The following is a 23,070-nucleotide window of genomic DNA, read 5'->3' as shown; positions in this document are numbered from 1 at the left end:
CACAGATGCCCGCAAAGGCTGAGATACTTATTTATAGCTTTTTCTTTAAAAAAAAAAAAAAAAAAAAAAAGTGATGAGAGAGCTCCCAGGAAAAGGCACGGAGCTATTTACAGGCTCCCGTCAGTGGCAGATGATGCCAGGCAGATACACACTGAATCACTAAGCCCCAGTAATGGAGCCGCAGCCCCGTGCTGCGGGAATGCCGTGGATCATAGCGGATGCTGCAGAAGGAGCTGGATTTCCAACAGATTATGGGGCATCCCCTCTTCCCCCAGCACTGCCTCGCTGATCTACCTTGATCTGCATAACCTCGTTAGTGTTGGCATGATGGGGAGCAAGGGGAGCACCTGCACCCCATGAAGCTGCCATGTGCTCCTTTCCCATTACACGGAGCAGAGGGATGAGGCGCTGCCTGCAGCATCCCTAGGAGAGGGATGCTGATGGATCCGGCGTGTTTGGCTGGGTTTTGGTGCTGCCGGCTGGTGTGTGCCGGGGCATGTTTGTACCCCACTCTGGGGCAGGGAGATGCCTGTCCTCACCAGTGTTGCAGGGAATGCTGCAGATCTGGTCTGCTAAAAACAGGACGCAGAGTTGGGGGGGATTTATCCTGAAACTAAAGGGTGTCCAGCCTGAGCCCAGAAGGGGAACACAGTGGGGGAATGGGGATTATAAGAGAATTTAATGGCAAAATTGGTCAGTGCCACCTGTTGGGTGCTGCTCTCAATAACGTGGGGTGCCTGCAGGGCACCCAGCATCTCCGTATCTCCTAGGGGATGGGATCTGGCAGGCTGAGCAACCCTGGCCACTTCCCTGGGGAGCAACACCCCATCCCTGGGCTGCACCACATACCATGGCCGAGATCGGGTCTGCTCCCGGTGTGAGGTCACTTGTGGGGACCATCTGCAGAGGTTTTTCCCACCAAACCTGTGCATGGTCCATAGCTTTGGAAGATGCTGTGATGGAGGAGGCTGCAGGGGAGGAAGGCTGTGACGGTGGGATGAGGCTCCCCTTGCTCATGTTACACAGTATTGAATGACCTGCTGAAAGGTCGCAGGGTTCCTGTTAGCAGTCAGACAGGACGGATGATGGGATGGACAGGGCAGATGGACAGACAGCCACTCAGGAAGGCGAGGGGGACATGCAGAACTAGCAGAGGCACTAGAGCAGGAGCCTAGGACCTGTTCTGGGGGATGGGGTGCACCCCGGAGCCAGCAGCCACTGATGTTTTTTGGGCTGGGGGTTTGGGGCAGCTGAAGAGCTGGGGCAGGAACAGCTGGTGCATCTGGGCTCACCTTTCCCTGCCATGGGATGGGTTTGGAGGCATGTGGGACAGGGGGGAACTGGGCAGCCCATGTCCCTCGAGGACCCAGTGCCATGCCATTGCCCCTTGGTCTGGTACCATGAGGGTCCCAGGCTGTGATGGAGTGGGGATGCTCCTCACTAATTTTTGTAGCTGGATTTTGCAAGCCCATCTATTACTACTGCAAACAGCTTTCCAAAAAAAAAAAAAAAAAGTGATGACTTGGTACATAACCTTGGGTTAAACCATCATTACAATGACAGCTTCGGAAACCTAATATTTGAGTTCGTCTTTGTAGCTGTTTGCCTATTTAATAAAAAAACCTGTTTTACATACAAATACCCCCAGTATGTGCTCAAGCTCGTCGCCTTGAGTGGGAAGATCCCAGGGCTTTTCAGTAAGCAGTCCCTTCCTAGTGTGTATTCCTGATCCCTGGCATTGAATTTGGAATTGTGGGAAAGCAGCCGGGAGCGGAAGGGCACAGGGATGTGGGGCTGGGACTTTATGGCCAGGAACCAGTGAGATGGGAGCCTCATCCCACCACCAAAGCCTTCCTCCCCTGCAGCCTCCTCCATCACAGCATCTTCCAAGATGGGAGCAGGATGCTCTGAGCCTCTCTTATGGGAGATCTTCCAAAGCTGCTCTCTGTGGGTTTTCCCCCTTTAATTTGTCCCTGAAAAGGCCAAATGGCTTTTTAGGGGGGAAAAAAATGTATCTGTGCAAGCTGAAAGAGCATCATTTCCCCTGTGCTCACACACAGCGCTGAGCCCAGCAGTGGGGGCCGATGCCCGCTCCCCCCGGGTGGCTTTGTTAAGGGTGCTCCAAGCTGCCGCCAGCTTCTCCCCCCAGCTTCGAGTCAGCCCGGCGTGTTCTCTGTCAGGTAAGACCTGGCAAACGCTCTGTTACACTGATCTGAAAGCGGAATTATTAATGCCAGCGCTGAGAAGAGTCTCTGCTTGGGAGCTGGCTGCATCTCGCGCAGCGGAGGCTCGTTCCCCCATCGCCTCCTGCACCCTCCACACCGCCCACAGACCCACCCTGTCCCTGAGGCTGGTTTTGGGGGCGGTTGGGGTAGTGGGGAGGGGGTGCACTGCCCCTCGATTCCAACATCCAGCCAGACACCCCAGGACAAGCAGTGTGCTGCTGCTCCATCCCCTCCCCCTGCTGCCCCCCACATCCCGGCAGGGTTTGGGATGAGGATGGGGAAAAAAAAGGAAAAATCCCCCGAATTTTGCCTGCTGGACCCCGTAACTTGCCAGGCACTGAGCGAGCCTCCCCAGGGAATATCAGTGATTTCTGTTTCCATGTCACCTGTCAAGGCAGGCAGTAAACAGATCAAACAGAAAGCATTAAAAATGCATATATACAAAACAGAAACAGGGCAGAAATATTCATCATAAAACTTCAGCAGCAGATCCCCTCCGTGCGCACAAGCCTCTCCAGCCAGATTTTTCTTTCCCTTTCGGCAGAGTGGCAAAAAGATGCAGCTCAATATTGCCCCAATTCCTCTGATATTGCCTAAACTGCAATTGCCTAAATTGCCTACAGCCCTGACATCTCCTGGGGTGGGTGAAGTTGCATCCTTTCAGCTCTTCTGTTGTTTTTTGGGTGGGTTTTTTTTTTTTTTAGTTCTTTTTTTTTTTGTTCATTTAGGGGAGGGAAGCTCACCCTGCCGTGTCAGCCGCAGTCCCCTGTGGTGATGGGAAGGTCCAATATATTATATATTTATACATAATATATAATGTGGGTCCTTGGAGGCATCCTGCTGACCCTGGTCCACCCCGCTCCTGCAAGGACTGCTAGCCTCACCGCTCAGCTGGGAGATGTCCTTAGCTATGAATTAACGCTGTCCTCTTGATTAATGCCGGCAGGAGGCTAATGACATCGTGGCCAACTCGAGGGTGAGATGCAAAAACTGTAATTAGCATCCAGAGGCTCAGTGGGAGCCGCAGCGCCAGGGCTGGGTGGCACGGTGGCCGCCTCCCAGCCGGGATCTGCAACCCCTTTTGGGGCAGGGGTCGGTGGAATCGGTGGTAACTGGGGGTGTACTGGGTTTAGCGTCCAAAAGTCAAGGGGTAATGAAGGCTGTCGTGGGGAATCAATATTTTAGGGTAGGTCAAGGCTGGCTGGGAAAGAAGAGCAGTGCGTTTTGGAGCCGAGACCCCAACCCTCAGTCGAGGACCCCAATCCACAACCCCAGCACCCCATTCCCCAGCCACAGCCATCCCACCTGTCCCCATCCCACGAGCCCGTCGGGGTCCCACGTGCCCCATGTGCCGCAGGGCTCGGCACCCCAGCCTGCTGGTGTCGGTGCTGCAGCATGCCGGGAGCCCGTGGCAGGATCGGTCCTCGCCCGGCACATCCCCGCAGCGTGCCAAACCTGCCTCCTGCCTCTCCGGGCCCCCTCCCCGCTGCTGCCCCCCTGTAATTACCCACCGCTAGCAGTCCCTGAAACATGAGGCTGGGTCTCATTTCACACAAGCGGTTGGGAAATTACTCCAGAATATACCAAAATCATTTCTGTGGAACACATTACCGCCCTTAATGACTGTTCTTTTTCAATTAGCTGTCACAGCCCTGAAATAAAGCTGTGCTTTCCTTCTCCGATAAATCACTCCCTTTATTTGGAATTGGAATTAAGGGGGGAAAAAAAGAATAAACATGTTACCCTTTCCTCGATGCCAGGCGAGTTGGAGCCATGTTTAAATTATCTCTGCTGCATTCAGGCAGATTGTCAACTGTAAATTTTACGGAAAATAGTAAAGCCAATAAATAAACATGCTTCTTTTGTCAGGGATGAATATTACTGCTGCTCAGATTTATAACTCGCATCTCTCCTACATTATAGAGCTTTTGTGAAAGTGCTGTCGCAGCTTCTGTATTATGCTGCTGAGGTGGGTTATTTCCCTCTCATTTAAACAGCAGCATGAACTTTGTCTGTGATTTAATTTGGGAGGAAGGGGAGCCCCTTCCCTCTGACCTGCTCTGAGCCCCTCAGCATCATTTACATCACCTAGAACCCTCCGAATTCACCCCAAAAGGGCATCTGCTGCCTTTGCCGTGGAAGGGAGCCCCAGCCCGAGCCACTCTCTGGCATCATCTCCTCCAGCATCATCTCCTCCACTGCAGGGACCAGCTTGCTGAACCCAAAACCCACATGGAATTGGGGGAAATTAAGGGAGTTTTGGTGCAAATGCCGTTGCTAGGGCAACAGCTGAGTAACCCATCCAGCCCAGGAGGGAGGATGCTGCAGCCTCTGCCAGTGCAGGCCCAGGGAGGCAAGAAAATGCTCCTGGGATGAGAAAATGCAGAAAATAGATGACTTTTAGTGCAGGAAGCCGGAGAAGGGCATCAGGGTCACCCCCCAGTGGCCCCCAGTCCCACACTGGGGCTGTGTGAGCTGGCTGCTCCCACGCAGGGATGCTGAGGGCTTGCTGAGGCTGAGTCAAGCAGAAAAATTTGCTGCTTTTAAAAATCATTGTAAAAACACCGAGTGTTGCCTACCCTGCCTGTGCATTTCGGTGCTCTCCAACAAGCCAACCTAATGGCATTACGGAGGCAGTGGAGCAGGGCAGCTATTAAATGTCAAGAGTTTTGCACATGAAAATGATGCAGAAAGGACGGTTGGCTTCTCTTTCCAGGGGGAATATAAATTTTATTATTGCATGCCAGTCCCATGTGGTAAAAATATAGGCTGGCATTTAATAAATAAAGTGAGATAAACCATAAACCTTCATGTTCTGCTGGCAGCTCGGCTGCACGTATAGGGACAGCAGCTGCTGGCAGGATGGTGGATGCTGTTCCTTTGTTAGCCTGATTTGAGGCAAAGGCAACAGACCCTCGTAAGGGGGGTGGGGGGGTGCAGTCAGATGTGTAGCACACACTGACAGGGAGGTAACAGCTTCCAATTGCTCCGTTTCATTGCAAATAATAATAATAAAAAAATTGCAGTGAAATAAAGGCATTAAGCTTCGGTGATCCTTAAAGCTACAGGGGAGAGGGAAAAAAAAAAAAAGAGAAAAAATAAGCACTGCTGGTGCTCAGGGAGCATGCTCTGTCCTTTCGCTATGGGGTCTGAAGGGGTTTGGTGGGGGTGGCAATGCCCCCCTGGGCTGTGCAGATGTGGGGGTCCCCAGCCTGGGGGCAGCCCCCCCTCCCCGCTCCCCACACCTCCCCTTCTGCCTTACAAGCTGCAGCCCAGGAGCACGCTGGCTGCACGCAGTGTCATCTCTGAAGTGTTTTATCTCAGAGATTATTTGGGTTTAAGTACTTGCAAGGGGTGGAAGGGAATGCTGCTCCTTCCTCAGAACAAATCATGCCCAGCATGTGTCTTGATCGCTGCAAACTCAATGCTATTTAAAAAAAAAAAGAAAAAAAATATTTCAACAACTCCAGGTAAGAGGGTAATCGGCCAAGAGAAGGAATAAATTGCATGGAGCCTGCTCTTGCTCCAGAGCCGAGGAAGGACAGGAGGCAACGGGAATAAAGCCAGCAGTAGATCTTCCCACTCCCACCACGCACCTGAATAAACCTGTCTTTAAGGACACTATAAAGGTAATAAAACTCCCAAGGAGCCACTTTGGTGGTGGTGTCAGTGCTTTAGGTGCCGGGAACGTGATTCAAGGTGGGGGCAGAGGAGCCGTTCGCCCATCGCTCCCATGTCCCGGGGGGCACCCAGCCCTTGCTCTGGGATGTGGCGGGGGGTGCCCAGGTGGCCCCACAAACACACGGGAAAGCAGAATAGCAACAAAAACTCTCCTTTAATAGCTGGATTGACCTGAGGATTTGTTCTGACTGAGGTAGGCAGCCCTGGGGCCACCATGAGCGGAGGAGAGGGGGCTCAGCTCAATTCCCACTGCTGGGACGGGGCTCACCCACTCTCCTAGAAAACCTCCAGCCATTTGCCAAGGAAAGAGTTAAAAACAGGGCAGCAGCTCCTAGAAACACCTTTGCCCACCTCCATGCAAAGAAACAGGGACCGGGAGCCCCCAGCCCTGGCATGGCTGCCCACGTCTGCTCTGCACGCACATTAGAAAAATATATTTTATTTAAATTCTCCTTTTTCTCCATGGAGTTTTCTTCTCTATCTTTGAATATAGACTGAGCAGTGTCTCTAGATTTTGACCTGTGCATGTATTTCTACCAAGATCAAGAGTTAAAAGCCAATCATTAAATACCTAACTCTAGAAAAGGCTGCGTACAATATATGGCTTTTGCACCTACATCCAAAGGGGACTTGCAGGTTGGAGGGAGGGGAGCTCATCTGCAGCAAAGCCAGGACAGGGACGGGCTGGGAAGGTGGAGAGGGGGAAGGGGGGTGGCTGGGGACCACATGCAGCTCTGCACAAAGCCAGCCTGGCAAACGGCATCTTCCCGATGCACGTGGACATCCTTTGGTTTCGCTTGCTCATCGGCAGGCAGTGGGTGAGGGTGCGGGCAGGGCAGCGGGACCCACTGCAGGGCTGAGGTCAGCCGGAGGGACACCTACAAGCTCAGCCCCGGGATCTGGTCCCCGCTGCCACATGGGTTTGATGCAGCTGGGCTGCAGCACAGCCCCTGCTCGTCGCCCCCAAAACTGCTTCTGGAGGGGGGACTGTTCTGGCTCCTCAGCTTTTGAAATGAGGCATGGGTGAGCTTGAGGGTCCCGTAAGTTCTTCTGTCCAGGTGTCCAACATCCCTCTCTCGAGCATCATCCACACATGTGGGGGTGGCTCCCACCCATGGCCCATGGGTTGGGTTGCTGCAGCCCCCCAGGTGGGGGTCACAGGCCCCCCCGGGGCACTGGGGCTGGAGCAGCAGCATCGCCTGGTGCTGTGGCTGGGGACATCAGCCTCGTCTCAGGGCCCCCCCGTCTCCAGGTTCAGGGAGGGTCCCTGTGGAGCCAAGGGATGGTGCACAGGGGGGACCTTGTTTGGTGGCATTGCCCTCCCCAGTGCAGCCTGCCTGGTTTCCAGAGCCTCTGACCGGGGTCCATGGGAGCATTGCCCACATGGTGCCAACCCCCCAGGTGTCGCCTCCCTTGGGAAGGGCAGTGGGCTCCATCTGGGCAGGGGCACAGCCTTCCAGGGCTGGCCAAGGAGCAAGAGGATTTTGGGGATACCCACCCCAGGGGAGCTCAGCTCCTGCTGCACCGTGCCAGCACACCAATGCTGGGGGGTGCATCAGGTATGGTGTGAGCAAGGTGGTGTCCCCACCCGCCAGCCCAAAGGGATGGACACAAATAACTCATTGCATTGCTAAGGAGGGCTGCAGCAGCCAAAACGGGAGCGGGAGGGAGCAGGAACCCTGTGGCGGGGAAGGCACCCGCATCCCCTTGGTGGTGCTGCCAGGCCTGGGTCCGTGTCGGCCAAGCAAGCTCAGCGATGGCTGGGGACTGTTCGTTGCTCATGCAGGGAGTTGATTAACAGCTAATAGCAGCAGATTGAGAATTAAAAGAAAAGCCACCCACTGGGTGGAAGTAGGCAGAGGCCGGGAAGACCGAGCCTTTCCTCGCCACGCAGGGTCAGGTCCCCCCGCTGTCGTCACCATCATCTCGGGTAGTAGTCATCCGGGACCCCTGACAGATTTCGGAGTTTCAGAGCTGTGTCCACCGTTTTGATGTAGCTGCTGATCATCTTCCTCATCTCGGGGGTGTAAGGGTCATACTCCAGCTTTCTCAAGCCGGATCGCTTAAAGTTGCCATCTTTCTGTCCCTCAACGCAGAGCAGCCTGTCCTCGCAGGCGGTGATGCCCAGCAGCCCCACCATCCGCTGCAGCTGGACAAAAAGGTCCCGCTTCAGGTCCTCAAAATGCACCACCAGCACCTTCTTGCCGTAGCGCAGCCAGTCGAGGGTGTGGGTTGCCCACCACGGTGCGTAGTTCGCCACGAACTCCGGCCACTCTGGAAGGAGCAGAGGACATGGTCAGTGGGTGTCCCCCGCGTCCTTCTGCATCCCCTGCATCCCCCATCCCACAGCCAAAGCCCACGCTCCCTTGCTGAAATCTTTCAATTATCCTTCTCACTAATTGATCCTCCCATAAAAACTAAATGATAAAAGGGATAATGAAACATCAATGATAAGCCGCAACTCTCCTGGCAGTGCCATATACATTTCTCTCACGATGCATAAAAGCTCCGGGTATCTGCCTCTTCCTCTTGTCCTCCCCACAAAACCAATGCCTGATTAATAGCTTAACTGTATTTAATTCCCCGAAGAATCATTAAACACAGTATCTGTTTCATTAAACAGATACAGGACAATTCACCTTGTGTAATCATATCACATAAAACTTTGCTTTGGAACCACTCCAGGGATATCGTAAAATTAATGTCACGGAACCAAATGGGGGTTTCATGGTGCCCGTGGCCTCTGCAGGCTCCACACGGGGCTGAGAATTGGGGAGAGGAGAGGGAAGAAAAATCCCCCTCCCCAGCACCTCTGGGTGAGGCTGGGGAAAGGCCATGGGTTTTTTTTCCAGAATTACCGCAAAATTGGTTCCTGGGAGATGGACACGTGTTGGAGAGCCAGGCTGCAGGGAGCAAGGGGTTGTCTGCAGGGCAGGCTGGGGTTGGGACCCCCGTGCCCTGTCTTAATTACTCACCTTTAATCACTTTTCTTTTTGTCCTCTGGAGGATTTATTTAACCCGAGCACTAATTGCAAACCTGGCACAAATGAACTGTCCCTGTCAAGTGTTTGCTTCCCGTGCTGGTGGGAGGGCAGGGTGAGTGCTGACGGTCCCACAGGGACCCCTGGGCTCCCCAGCCAGGGTCCTCCATGGGCTGAGCCCCTACGTAGGGTCAATGAAACACGGTCTCTGACCCTCCCTTGTGCTGACCCACAGCTCTCAGCAACCCCCCCAGCATGATTAAAATCCTCAAGCGAGGGAAAAATCTCCATTTTCCTGGCAAGTTGTTCCAATGGTTAATTAACCTGACAATTAACCCATCAGCTAATTACACTGTACATCCTCTGGAAAGAATTTGGTGATGTCTTTTGATGCATGTCCAAAGCCCACTGTGCTGGGGTGGAGGGCAAGGGCCCCTCTGCTTGCCCCCCCCTCCCTTTGGGGCAGGAGGGGTGGGACAGGCTGGGGGTGGGGGGGTGGGACCGGGAAAGTGGTGGAATGTTCTGGGTGGTGCTGGGGCTCCAGTCAGGGGATGGCCCTGCACTTCCCCTCCCTGCTGTATCTGCAATTTGCAGTTGTGCTTTGGGGTGCAGCAGATGGGGATAAAATCTAGCACAAGGCTTGTACCCCCCAGTGGTGGGGTAATGCCAGTCTAGGGATCAGCCCAGGGAGAAAAGCCACCGAGGAAGCAGTGGAACATCTCTCTTCCATGGTTTTATGGGATGGGGCAATAGGGAGAGCCGGGCTGGGCCATCTCCGGTGCCGCAAGCACACGGCAATAACGAAATCCAGGCACATAACAGCAACAACAGCAAAAGCTCCCCTTAAATAAACTCTGAATTAAGGGTAGCAGATGTTCAATCAAGCTAAATATTTTAACTCTTTCCAATGAAGTCAATTCCACAACAGCAATTTGTAAATTGCTATAATTAACAAGCCTCCACAATATGCCTGTGCATGGGAAAGGTAGTGTCTCCGGAGCAGCTGGGCGCGCAGAAATAACCCCCTGCCACCACCCTGTCCATAGGGATGGGCTGGCAGCTGCCACCGCTCCTGCTGCCCAGAGTGCAGCAAAGGGGTAGGGGGCTTCCCCCAGCCGGCGGGGTTACTGGCATGCTGGATCCATTCTCCTGCACCTCTGCCTTGGGGAAGGACAGATAAGCAGGGCTTGGATCCTGTGTGTAAGATCCTGATGGTGCTGCCAGCCAGGAGGAGGATGGAGGCAGGTGAGTGACCTGGCAGCGGTGGGCAGGACCATTGCAGGGGGGGTTATGGGGTTTATTTCCACCCCATGGTGCTGCACACACCGGGGCTGGCTCTGCTGGGGAGTGGGGCTGCCCATCCGCTCCTGACACCCATCTCTGGGCAGGGCGGTCCTGCTGGGATCTGGCATCGGTGGCAGCGTGGAGATGCTGCAAGCTCGTGCCAACACATGCACCCACCAGGTGATGGATGGAGAAGTCTGATGAATCCTGTTAATTTTTTAATCTCTCTTTTCTCTCTGCTTGCCCAGCCAAGTGTTCAGGCCAGCTGCTCTCAGCCTTGAAGAGCTGCTCTGAAGAAGGGGCAGAGTTTGGGTCCTTGGGCTTCTGCCCACCTGACCCGTTCCCTCCCCGTAGACATCAAGCTGCTGTCAGACTCGTGTCCCCAGGCACTGCCACCTCTGCTGCTGCCCTGTGACCCACAAACAGCCCAGCATCTCTGCATCCCCATCCCATCCCCCATGCACGAGAGCCCTTGGCTGTGCTAGGCAACGCTGTGGGTCATGCCAGATGGACGTGGGGACCCCAAAGGGGTGACACAGCCCGAGCTTCCCCCATGGGGACCAGACTCAGGCTCTTCTGGGCTTTAACAACAGCTTCACAGCTCCGGCAGCTGGGCTGGAGCTCGCCCACCCGGGAACAAGCCTACCTTTGCCCTTCCAGTGGGCATGAGCCGCGAAGCCGACGTGGCCTCCGTATTTGCGGTTGAACTCTGCCATCAGAGCCTTGTAGGGGTTTCGGATGAGCAGGATGGCCGAATCGAAGGATTCGATCTCCTTCTGGCCGCTCTCGTGGGTTTTGATGCAAATTGTCCTCCCGCTTCGCCAGTGGTCCCTCTCGCCCTTGAACCCTGCCAGGACAGAGCAAGCAGGTACCTGAGAAGCAGCTGGTGCAAATGTTCATAAAAATCATAAAAGCGAACTGGGGAAAGGGAACAACATGGGGATAACAGGTTGCAAAATGCAGTTGGATAAAAGCAGCTGCGGCTTGACATAGCATTTGCATCCCTCTCCCAGATGGAAATCCTTGATTTGCCCAAGTTATGAGTCACATAGAATTCATGTACGAGAGGGTGGGTAGCGGGCACAGAGACCGAGCAGGGCTGCCTCCTCCCCGGCGGTGCTCAGCTCTTCTCAGCGACTCACTCTGCAACAGCCTGATACTGCACAGCCCAGCGTTCCTCCAGGGCAGAGCGCACTGGCATTAAGCACCTGCACACTGCATTAACACACCTCATGCTTGTGTTGGAGGGGGTCAAGAACGTATCTTTATAGCTTTAATCTCCCTGACCACCGCATTTAAACTCTCCCAATAAATTAAGAAAGGGAAAAAAAACCCCAAGCTCATGGGGCTGCAGATGAGCCCAGGGCTGCGGTGATGCCATGGGGGGTCCAGAGAGGGGACCACCATCCCCTGTGCCCCCACATGGAGTATGGGGCCTCAGCCCAGCATCGCTCCCAGGCCCTTTGCACCCCCAGCCCCTGGGAAACCAAGCACCCAAACTACCCGGGAACAGCATGTTGGCAGTGGAGCCGAGCCGTGGGGGGAAGATAAGCTGTAAGTAGCTGTATTACATCAATTATAGATGTGTAATTTGCTTTCGGCAGCCATGCTGTGCGATGCAGGGACATGATGGCTAATCTGCCAGTTGCCTGGATACCTTCAGGCCCCTCCAACGTGCTCAACCCAGAATAAACATGAAACCCATGCTCGGGCGGCTGAGCAAAACCTGGCCAAGGCTTTCACCCGGGGATGCTCCCCTCCGTGGGGGACACAATGCCGACTGCACCCTTGGGTGGGTGCCAGTGCCAGGGGCTGATACAGCCTGGGCTCCCTCACTCAGCACAGAGCATCTCCATCTCGGAAAGACTGAATTTGGCAAATCTCAAATAAATGTGCACTACTGCCTATGGTGTTGGGCAAATGGGGCTTCAGGGGGTGCCCTGGGTACAAACCCTGGCTGGCTGTGTGGGTACTCTGGGTACAGACGCCCCCAGCTATGTGGGTACCCCAGGTACAGATCCCAGCTCCACCACGGCCAAGGAGGAAAGGAAGATTTCCTCTCAGAGCCACAGAAGGGGAAGGAAAAGCAGGAGAAACCTTCTAGGTCTACAAATAAAACTATTGTAAATAGCTATAAAGTGGGGGAACTGGTGGGGGTTTTTTCCCTCCCCCTTGCAGTATGGTGGCTTATTAGGAGAAGCTGGCTTCTGGCTGAAAAAGCTTCATTCTTTTGGCTTTAAACTTACCCTGGCTGCTTCATTGAGGGTCCCTGAAGCCCACATGCCATCACCCACTCCAGCAGCCCTGGCGCTGCTGCTTTGCCCTGTAGGGTGGGAGCCACAGCACCCCTCCTCCGTTAAATATTTACTGGGCAAGTATCTGTGTCACCCGGGAGGGGAGGATGGATCTCCAACAAATCCTTCAGCCGGAGGAGAACAGCCACATGAGTTCAGCTCCCTCCTCCATCCCTTCCGTGAGCTCATCATCTCTCTTTTGCACTGCGAATATTCATTAGTTTGGGTGTCAGCATTCCCTGGGTGCCCCGACATGTCACTATTTTAAACTGCAGCTACTCAGGAAGAAGGGGACATTTGTCCTCCAGGATACCAGTGCCACCAGCACCATCCCCTCCCAAATCCTGAAGCTGGAAGGCTGCACGAGTCCTTTTCACCCTGCAGTTGTGAGTTTCATTTGCTTCTCACTTTATGCATCCCAGCTCCTGGGGAAATCTGAGCAAAAAAACCCATCATCTTTTTCTTGGGGCAAAACCCACAGAAATTGCCTTGTTTGCCAGGATTGTTGTCACCGGGGTTCCTCCTCCAGAAAATTCTTACCACCACAGTGGGTTAAAAACCACCGGCATGATGGAGAAACTCCAGTTCTGCCCCAAACTGGAGCTTGCCCAGGTTAGTGGGCAGCACGGGGAGGTTACAGGCAGAGCCTGTGCAGTGTCAGGTCCCTTTGATACCCTTTGAACCAGCACACACCCAGCCCCAACCATCCCACAGAGCAGCATCGGTGGTACCCGGCTCTGCCCTCCCCTGCTGCAGACCCAAGGGATGGCACCAGGACCTTCTCCCATCTCAGGGAGGACCGGTGCACCCCCAGCAGCCACATCCCCTCTCACCTTTGTTGTAGAGAGACCCATCGAAGTAATAGCTGCCAGTGTAGAAGCCGGTGGCCAGCTCGATCAGGTGGCGTGCCCAGGTGTTGCCAGCACCGGGGAAGCTGGCCAGGGCCACCAGCTGCTTGGCACGGGTGGGGAGAAACCTCCTGTCCATGCAGCGGTTGTCTGCAGCGAGAAGCAGCCAAGACTCGTCAGGGCTGCAGCACGGTAACGTGCTTCTCCTACAGAGATATCCCGCTTCCTTACAGCGTGCTGCTGCCTCCCAGGGAGATGCTGGGGCAGGGTGCCAGGAGGTGGCTGCTGTAGGGAAAGGCAGCTTGCCTAAAGCGCATAGGGACATGCCACAGAGTCCTGAACCCTCCAAAGAGTCCTGAACACCCCAACAAGTCCTGAACAGCCCAAAAAGTCCTAAGAAGAGGGCAGGAGCTGCTCTGCCATTACTGGCTGCTTGCTGCCTGCGTGATTAGGGGAGAGCAAGTAACCGGGCTGCATCTGCCAAGCAGCGCTCCTGCTTTTTACATCAACGAATGCACACACGTTTCCAGCACAGCCTCAAACACCGAAGCAGGGATCGTGTCAGGACAGAGCCGCTCTGAAGCGAAACCACCTGAACTTGGGTCCTCATTTGCTCCATTCAGCTCTTTCCTCTCCCCGTAACAGGTTTCCCCTTGCCTTGTCCCCACTGGTCCCACCACTGGGACCTGCAGTGTGGTGGGGGACTGCAGCCCACTCTGTGCAGATTCCTGGGGACTTTCTGCCTGGTCACAGCCTTTTTCCCCACTATTTCTCCCCGGATTCTCTCCCCCCTGGCTAGTGAAGCCCCAGCAGGTTTACCAGCTGGCTGCGGGCTCTGGCTTGCTGGTACCGCTGGTGACAAGGAGGGACAAGCACCGGCAAGGAGGGATCCTGCCGGAGGCAGATGGCAAACTGCTCTACCCTGCAGCTGAGTCAGGCAGTAATTAAAGCTGTTTGTTCAGGGGAGGATTGATTTCCCAAGAAATTAAAATAAATGGTAATTTTTAATGAAAGCCAAATAGATGCTGCAAGCTCACGCTTACTTTCTGTCAGCATCCCCAGGAAGGGGCTGGGAAACTGGTGCTGGCACCCGTGCCGGAGTGGTCCCTGCCCAGCAGCAGGCAGGCTGAGCCCAGCACTGGCTCACCTTGCACTTGGGTCTGGTAGACGAGGAGGTATTCGGCAGTGCCACAGCTCTCAAACTCCTCACCGGCGCATTTCTGGGCACAGAGCTGCTCATCCTCCCGCTCGTGCAGGGTGAAGAGCGTGGTGGGGAAGCCGCAGTGGCAGGTAGTCCCAGCCAGGGCTGACAGCGGGTATTCCTGCGGGGATGGGTGGAGGGAGGGCAGCCAGCATCCCCATCCCCATCCCCTGCAGCAGACCCTTCCCTCTGCCCCCCACACCCATCCCTGCCACCCTGGCCCTGCTGTGCAGCCCGGGGTGGTTTGCAGCACGCTTCCAGCCAACTGCACCAGGAGCTCATTGCAGACACCCAAAAGCACCCAAACTTTCCCGTGGCATGGCTGAGCTGCCTGCTGGCACCACCAGCCATGCACCAAGCACTGGTGCTCCTGACAGAGCTATGGCACATCATTTGTGAGTTTGCCACTTGCACCAAGGTTACGAAAAATCATCGGACGGCCCCACGGCAGCCTTGCTGGCATTTCCAAGCCCAGAATTACGAGGCTCATTTGGCAGCTGACAGGCGATTTACCACCAGGCTGCGGCAGTGCTGGGTTAATTGAGGGGCTCTGGTTATTTACACCTCCCAGCCCTGAGCTCTCCCGGCAGCGAAGGGAGAGTGGAGCCAGCGACAGAGCAGCTGCTCGTATTTAACTGGTGTGATGGTTTATTCCCCACCATCCACTCTGCCAGGGAGGCTGTGAAAGGAGGACATGACTGTCCCACTTGAAGGTCTTTCCCCACCTGATAATTTATCTAATTTTCATTAATAAATACTCCAGCAATGCCCACTGCCAGCCTTTCCCATCCTTGCTTATAGGCATCATGCTCCAGGAGCAAACTGCACTAGAGCATCCCTGGACCAGAGCGCAACCCCATGATGTTCCTGCCTAAACCCCTCCGAGGTGGCTGCTGCCTGCAGGGGGGGTGAAGCCGTGGGGAGCAGGCAGGGCAGGCAGCAGGTGCTGCCCCTCTGGGGAGCTTTGGTCCAGTCCCTCCCCATGGCAGAGACACAGACAATCCACTTGACCCTTTGCAGTTTGGATACACATAATTATGACACCAAATCAGATTACGATTTACCCAGTGTGACCCTTTTTGATGACAGGGTTAAGCTTTCGCCCTGCACACCCCCAGCCCCCTGGTACCTTCTCGGTGCAGAAGTCCACGCACTTGTCCACGGACATATTCAGCATGAGCTGGGTGACGGGCAGGGCGATGGAGACATTGTCCGGCCGGCGGAAGCACCCCCGAAATATTGCGCTGCCATCTGCAAGGGAGAGAGGCCACAGCGGTGTTGACAGCGATGTTCGCCCAGCCATGAGGAGCAGGGGCTGCACCCCAAAAATGATGTCGCTGCCATGGCAAGAACCTCTGCGTGCCCCGGTGTCCCTGTCCCCATCCCCCACCACTCCTCTCCAGCCACCCAGCAACACAGCGACTGCTTTTCTCCGGCTCTTGTCACCCTCCGGCTGTGGAGCCACATTTGCTAACAAGCTCGCCCGGCTGCTTACAGTGCAAAATCAGAGCAAAAGCCCTGGCAGCAAAGTCGGGTTTATTTTTTCCTCCCTATTTTTATCAACACGGTGATCCCAGACGGCAGGAGGGATGGAGGCGGTAGAGGAGAGCAGGGCTGGGGCTGGTTGGTGTGTCCCCCCCACTGGCATCAGTGCCCTGAAGGGTCCCATCCCTGGTCGTCACCCACTGCTGCACAGACCCAGGCACCCTCAGCCCCTCTCTGGAGCTGCTACTCCACCTTCTTTCTTTCCCATTGCTTGGGGATGAGGAAAAAAAAGCAGCCAATGTGGGTAATTATAGTGCTGCCTAATTGGGAGCCCAACGAGCATTTCTGACAGGGAGCACCCTTGGCTTTTTCTGGAGGTCCCAAGCATCCTTCATCCCACAGCCAGCTCTGCCAGCAGCACACATCAAACACAACAATGGTCCTGTTTGGCCAGCAGGAAAGGGGTCTTCAGCCAAAGTCCCCCAAAATGCCCTGAATTCCCAGTGGGGTCCTTGGGGGTCCCCGCTCCACCCAGCCCTGGCTGGCAGCCTTTCCTGCAGGGGGTTCCCTGTGGTTTAGAGGAGCAAAACTACCCCAGCCACAGACCTGAACCACTTTCAGCCCACCTCCCTCAAGCCATGGCCCGGCTTACACAGCACAGGGTGCTGGGGCTCGCCCCTAACAGCACCGCAAGGGGGTCCCCCATTTCAGGGCTGAGCTGGGAGCCGTGTTGACATGAACTTACATCTCCTGGCAGACTCCTGGGCCAGCTCCAGGCGGTAGATGGAGAGGCGGTTGACTCCGCCACAGGTGTTGCTCCTCTCCCCCTTGCACTGCATGTTGCACTCGGACTCGCTGGCGTTCGATGCCTGGACCTTGTGCCCGCAGTAGCACTCGGCGCCAAATTCCAGCCCTGCATAGAGGTAGCCCCTGGGGAGAGCGAGACAGGGGCCTCAGCGCATCCTCGGGCATCCCCCAGGTTCTGTGGGCTTTTGCAGGAGCATCCCCACTGCAGCCAGCTCACACCCAGCACTGGGAGCAGCACTGCATCCCAAGGATGCGTTGTTGGACTAGATGATCGCTGTAGGTCCCTGCTAACTGAAAATATTCTATTCTATTGTATTCTAGTCTATTTATTTCTATTCATTTCTATTCTATTCAGTTCCTTTCTATTCTATTCTATTAATTTCTCTCTTTCTTTTTCTATTTCTATTCCGTTCTGTTCTATTCTATTCTCTTTTCTCTTCTCTTCCCTTCTCTTCTTCTATTCTATTCTCTTCTATTAATTTCTCTTTCTTTTTCTCTTTCTAATCTATTCTATTAATTTCTCTTTTTTTCTCTTTTTCTCTATTCTCTATTTTCTATATTTTTCCTCTATTCTATTCTATTCATTTCTATTCTATTCATTTCTATTTCTATTCCATTCTGTTCTGTTCTATTCTATTCTATCCTATTAATTTCTCTCTCTTTCTTTTTCTCTTTCTATTCTGTTCTGTTCTATTCTATTCTGCTCTACTCTGTTCTATTCTGCTTTAAGGGAAAGGGCTCCATGGGCTACAACAGAGATCATAAAGCAAGAAGCAGCAACATTTCTTACAGGCAGGGAGGATGGAACACGTGGCAGAGCAGGAATTAAGTGATGGGAACGTCACTGGGCTTCAATGTGGGAGAGCTGTGCTGCTTGATACGGGCTGGATTTGCACAGGGGAGGCTTGCAGCACAGGTGTGCTTGCCAATTGCCCGCAGAGCTGGAAACCTGCTGGAGAAGGGCAGTGCCGGACTGGCCAGTCCTGCTGGGGGGCTGCTACTGCTGGGGGGAGGGGATTTGGCATGGAGCAGCCCCACGATGGCACCCCCAAGGATATGCCACAGCAGTCGGCTTGGTGCATGGCACATGTCCACCCAGCTGAGGCGGATGAGCCCTACGCAGGGGATGTGCCACTGTCCCAGTGATCAGCGATCGTCCTTTGCAGCGACGTGCCCAGGTGCCGTGGGATGCTACACAGGTGGGCTTCGCCTCTGGGAGAGTTTGGAGGCAGCGAACTGCCTGCAACGCTGCCTGCCCCGCCGGCACGGGTCATGTTTAGGGCACATTCTTTGTATAACGCTGGGCAAAGAAGAAAACTCCCACAGCAAGGGACCCATGTGTCTCCCCAGCTGCACATGGATGTGCTTGGAGAGCTGGGAAGGTCTGGGGAGGGTGTTTTGGTGGGGCCACCCCTGGGTGGATAGAAGCATCCAAGGCTCCTCCAGCACCAAACTGGAGCCCTTACACCCCGCTGTGCCACACAAGGATGGAACCCATCATCCCATCACCACTACCTTTTTCTGGGGGAAGAATTTGGGCTCCTAGAAAACACCAGTGAATTTGGGGGGGGCGGGGGGGCGGGAATGACATAAATCTAAAGAAAAAAGAATGAAGGTGGGAGGGAAGGGAGCAGCCAGGGCAGGGAGCTGTGACAGCAGAGAAATGCTGTTGGTGTGCGGGAATTATGAAGACGCGGTGCCTGTCTCCCACCCTACCGTTCAGCACAGTTGTCCTGGCAACGGAAGACTGTCATCTTCTTGTAGTCAAAGAAGGACATGCCGCGCAGCGTTCGCCGGCGAGTGTTGTCCACGTAGCAGCCGATGTATCTCGCTGGGGGAAGGGTACAGGAGAGGAGGGTAAGAACCAACAGGGGCTGACCCCATCAATTCCCACCTCCCTTTTTTTGATTTTTTCCCTAAATAGGGATGCACAGCAATGCACCCTGTTTGTTTGCCTTCGAAATGCGTGCTCTGGGTACAACATGCCCCTGCGAAGGCTGCAAGGAAAGGTTAAGCCTAGAAACACCCACTATGGACAGAAAAGATGCTCTGGCTCTCCAAGGCTTCTCCTCTCTGTCCTCTTCCTTTCTGCTGATCTCAAAATTGAGCAAAGTGGCTCCAAAAAGAGACACGTTATGTGGTAAAATAACCCACCCCCTTCACTCTGCCCTGCCAGGAATACAGGGTGGGCAGAATGGAGAAATATGGTTTAAAACACATTTTCCTCAGCCAGCAGCTCATTTCCCCCAGCCCCAGACATCAATTGCAGAGGATATTTGCCCAGCACCAACACTTGACAAAGTAAAGGCTGATGCCCGTGCTGAGAGCAAATGAAGATGCTGGTAGACAGGGAATAGAGCTGAATAAAGTTATGGTGAAACCATTTATTTGACAAATGTAGCCTTTCCCAATAATCTGAAAACAAACATCCAACTCCTCGCCTGCGTGCCTGTTGTGATGCTCTGTGCTGGCTGTGGGCTCTTGTTAGGGGTGAGCTGGTCCATGAGCCACCCCCAGGCAGCCCTGTGCTGCCAGTGCCCCCCTGTCCCCCCTCAGTCTCCTTGTTAGGTGCCCTCATTACTGCCCTCATTAGTCCCCTGCTCCTGCTCCCACCTGAGCAGTTTCTGGGGGGAAGATGTATTGCTGCCAATGCAGGGATGCGGCACTGGTGCAGGGATGCTCAGCATCCTTGCTGCCACTGCTGCCCGAAAAGTACAGGGGTTTCAGAAGCCGGTGGGATTAGCCATCTAGTAATCAGCTAATGAGGTGTCCATTAACATGTTCTGGCAGAGGGGGTGCAGATCAGCTACCCAGTGGGGGTGCACCAGGGAGAGGGGAGGGTGGCCCTGAGCACCAGCAGCCAGGTCTTACCAGCCTGGGGGCAATGGCAGAGCTGGCTTGGTATCCCAAACCAGTCTGGTTCATCTTGCTCCCTGTTTCAGGTATGCATCCTTGATGAATATAACTGCAATTATTTTTTTTTTCTTCATCCTGAAATATCTGCTCCACTCTCAGGGCATCTTCTGCAGGATGCAGGCACAGGGTGACCCTGTCCTGGAGAAATCCTGGAGCTCGTGCAGTGGACAATGGCCTCTGGCTTCGAGCTGCTGCTGCAGTCCCAATGCAGGGAGACTAAAGGAGAGGCTCCCGTCCCTTCAAGGCCACCAGATCCCAAGCCAAGGTGCTGTTTTCACAGCACCAAACACCCCTCCAGCTGTGCCACCCAGGGCTCTGGCCCCCAGCACCCGGGTCAAAGGGCTCAGGGAAAGCACTGGGATATCTGGCAGCACAGGACTGGGCAGGAGCAGAGGTGAGGGCTCTCCTGCTCCGAGCAAGAGTAAAGCCATGGCTCTAGGCAAGCAAGGTGCATCTTCCCGTATGTCATTACCACCCTGTGTCTCTCCTCCCATCTCCATGTCTCCATCACACATTAAATTATCCTTCTAATAGCAGAGCATCTCCACATGCGCCACACCAATACCAGACCACACTACAGGATACTACTTACCTCCTGCTTGCATTGTGCATCTCTTGGGGGGTCCCTGAACCAACTTATTATGTACAACCCACGGATACATAGACCCCCACCCTCCCCACCAAGCCACTCAGTGCAAACCCCACCAGCGCTGCGAAGCAGCTTCCCCAAGCCATCCTGGAGGAAGGTGGAGGAGAAAGATTGAGAGAAAGGTGCCTGATTTAACTTTAACCACCAAAAAGTCATAATTCATTGCTCTCAATTACTCTCAGCATAACGTGGCATTTCCGCAGCGCTGGGCAGGTTTCGGCAGGTCAGCTCATTTTGGTCATGACAGATCTAACCGGTGCAGGATGACTCCAGTCGTTCGCACAGAGCCGGTGACTGATGTGCATTACCTTCAATCCATTGCTCTTGACATATGCCTGCTGCAACTTATTAGGAAGGCAACTGGAATAATTAGGGAGATACGAGGACAACAAGTGAAGGAGGAGCGAGCAGGGGGATGCTGAAAGGCACAGGGTCGGGTCAGGCACAGCTTGCAGGAGGGTGCTGAGCCCCAGCACACAGCTTTCACAGGGCCAAGGGGAATTTCAGAGCAAGCTGGAAAGACGTGTGGGAACACACACAGATCCACCCAGCAACAGTCATTCAATTCCCCCAACATTTCACTCTTCCAGGAGCCAGGCTGGTCACTGAGGCCATTCGCACTACAAATGCAAATGTAAAAAAAAAACCCAACAAAAAACCAACAACATTAAGATTTAATATCTTAATCTAAAGCTTAATGTAAAGCTTGGGCTTCCAGAGAGCATCACAGCTCTTGGCTGTGGCACAGCACACATGTACAAACCGCTTTGGCGCTGGGGTCCCTGTTGGGTGCAGGCATGGGGTGCAAGCAGGGACCCCCTGGGCGACGCACCCGGCCCCTCGCTGGGCTCTCCCAGCACCCACTGCTGCCGTTCAGCGAGCTCAAGGCACAACAGAAGTGTTTTCACAGGGCCGTGCTGCAGGGTGATGCTTGAAACAAATATCTGCCCTTGATTTCCCAGCTGGTTGATCAAAAGCCTCACGCCAGGCACTGAGCGCCCCCGCCCCCCCCCAGCCCCCCGACACTCCCCTGCAGCCACCTGCCCCACAGAGCACCGATGCTCGCTGGCAATGGGTCAGGGCTCACCACAGCTCTAGCAATACCAGACCGGCATGTAAGAATGGAAACGCTCCGTGTGGGCATGGGAAAGAGCGGGTGGGTGCTGGTGGCAGCAGCTTCAGGAAGGGTGGCCCACGCTGACCACCCCTGGGACAATGCATTGGTGTCAGAAGACACGGGGGTGTCTTTGGCTGCGTGGCTGGGGTGGCTGGTCCCCCTTTCTTCATGGCATTGCTTGCTCAGGTGTCACGGGAGAGCCCAGCCCCAGCAGGGAATGGCCGGAGATGGCCAGCAAAGGACCAGAGATGGATGTGGTGGAGAGGAAGCAATGCTGGGTATCGCCAGGCTGAGGCTGGGGCTCGCCCCTGCCCCAGCTTCACCATCCAAAAATGCCCCCAGATTTGAGGCAGGAGATGCACCTTCACATAGGGATGCAGACAAGCCAAAGCCGTTCCCTGGCCAACTGGGCTGCCCTTGACCCACACCTTGGCCTGACCCTGGGGCTCCACCAGTGTGGCCAGGAGAGGGAGGAGGAGGATGAAGAGGAGGAGAAGGAGGGAGGCACATCGCCCCAGCAAGCCAGAGCCACACATCACACTAGCTAAACCAGAGATGATTTTAGAAGCAGTATTCCCTCTAGAACAATTTCATGTGGCAAAGCCTCCACAGCCACCTTGTTAAGCTGTCTGCTGCTTAATTACCACCGCCGCTGAAATCTGCCTGCTCCCACCAGACAGTCCAGGGAAGCAGCGGGCACTCAGGAGGAACGAGGTGGGTGCTCAGCATCCATCGCCTAGGGCTCTGCCTGCCCCACAGGCATGCTGGACACGCTGGACTTGGGGGGGTTTCTCAAGCTGGAGAATTTCTCTGCACCATCCTGCTTGGGAGCTGCTGAGATGAGAATTTCTCCGCACACCCCGCAGCTGCCAGCTCTGCACTGGCTCCCATTAACCGCTGCCCACACTGAGCCCTTCCACGTGAGATTAAAAAGAGGGAAGACAATATTCCCCGACCGGGAAGATGATATTCACCAACCACCGAGGAGCAGCTGAAGCCAGCGATGCCAGAGCCCAGCATCCCTTCCCCACCCCTCGCAGCCCCCGCTGCGGCTGGGCACAGGGCGGGGGCGGGTGGCGGTGCTGGCAGAGGTTAATCACGGTGGACGCGTTGCATATGGCTGGGGACAGGAGCACTGCTTGGGGTTTTTATGGTGACTGACAGCTTGGGCTCATGAACCATCTGGTGAGGATTCACTACATGTCAATTCGCATTAATGGAGCAACACGGCTGCATACGCCTCAGAAATGCTCCCGGAGACCCCTCTGCGTGGGGGCACGACAGGGAAACCCCCTTTCATCTCATTTTAGCATGAGAAAGTCCCTTAAGCACCACAAGCCATTTTTCCTCCCGCTTCTAAGCCTGGGCTGTGCATCGCATATGAGCACAGACTTGCCGCAGGGCTGGTGGCCAAAGAGGAGCCTCCGGTGGCCTCGGAGCAGCCTGGGTTGGGGGGACCAAGCCTGGCTCAGCACGGTAACCCCTGTGAAACACCCAGCTTGCCACAGGGTTGGGGGTTCCTGCCTCTCCCCGAGCCGCACACCCACTGCTCCATCAAGCGTCTGGGGAGCTGCAACTCCCA

At 54.8% G+C, this 23,070-nt stretch overlaps 1 protein-coding gene across 2 annotated transcripts in view; it reads right to left on the bottom strand.

Annotated features, from left to right (window-relative positions):
• Positions 1–53: 53 nt before the first annotated feature.
• WSCD2 (WSC domain containing 2) overlaps positions 54–23,070 on the bottom strand; it is a 36,115-nt gene continuing 13,098 nt past the window's right edge. The window contains exons 1-8 of one of the 2 annotated variants that reach the window (XM_056347311.1): positions 20,548–20,997; positions 18,523–18,637; positions 16,745–16,929; positions 15,644–15,765; positions 14,461–14,635; positions 13,299–13,463; positions 10,818–11,018; positions 54–8,180 (exon numbers count right to left, since the gene is read on the bottom strand). In XM_056347311.1, coding sequence (XP_056203286.1) covers positions 7,828–8,180; positions 10,818–11,018; positions 13,299–13,463; positions 14,461–14,635; positions 15,644–15,765; positions 16,745–16,929; positions 18,523–18,637; positions 20,548–20,566 — 1,335 coding nt within the window. In that variant the 5' untranslated portion in view covers positions 20,567–20,997 and the 3' untranslated portion in view covers positions 54–7,827. Of the gene's footprint in view, positions 8,181–10,817; positions 11,019–13,298; positions 13,464–14,460; positions 14,636–15,643; positions 15,766–16,744; positions 16,930–18,522; positions 18,638–20,547; positions 20,998–23,070 lie in introns of those variants that run through there. The other variant, XM_056347302.1, reaches the window with a different exon arrangement.

The sequence above is a fragment of the Falco biarmicus genome, chromosome 1, assembly GCF_023638135.1.
Source record: "Falco biarmicus isolate bFalBia1 chromosome 1, bFalBia1.pri, whole genome shotgun sequence".
NCBI lineage: Eukaryota > Metazoa > Chordata > Aves > Falconiformes > Falconidae > Falco > Falco biarmicus.
The sequence above is the reverse complement of the archived record's forward strand: the minus strand, read 5'-3'. Positions and strand labels throughout refer to the sequence as shown.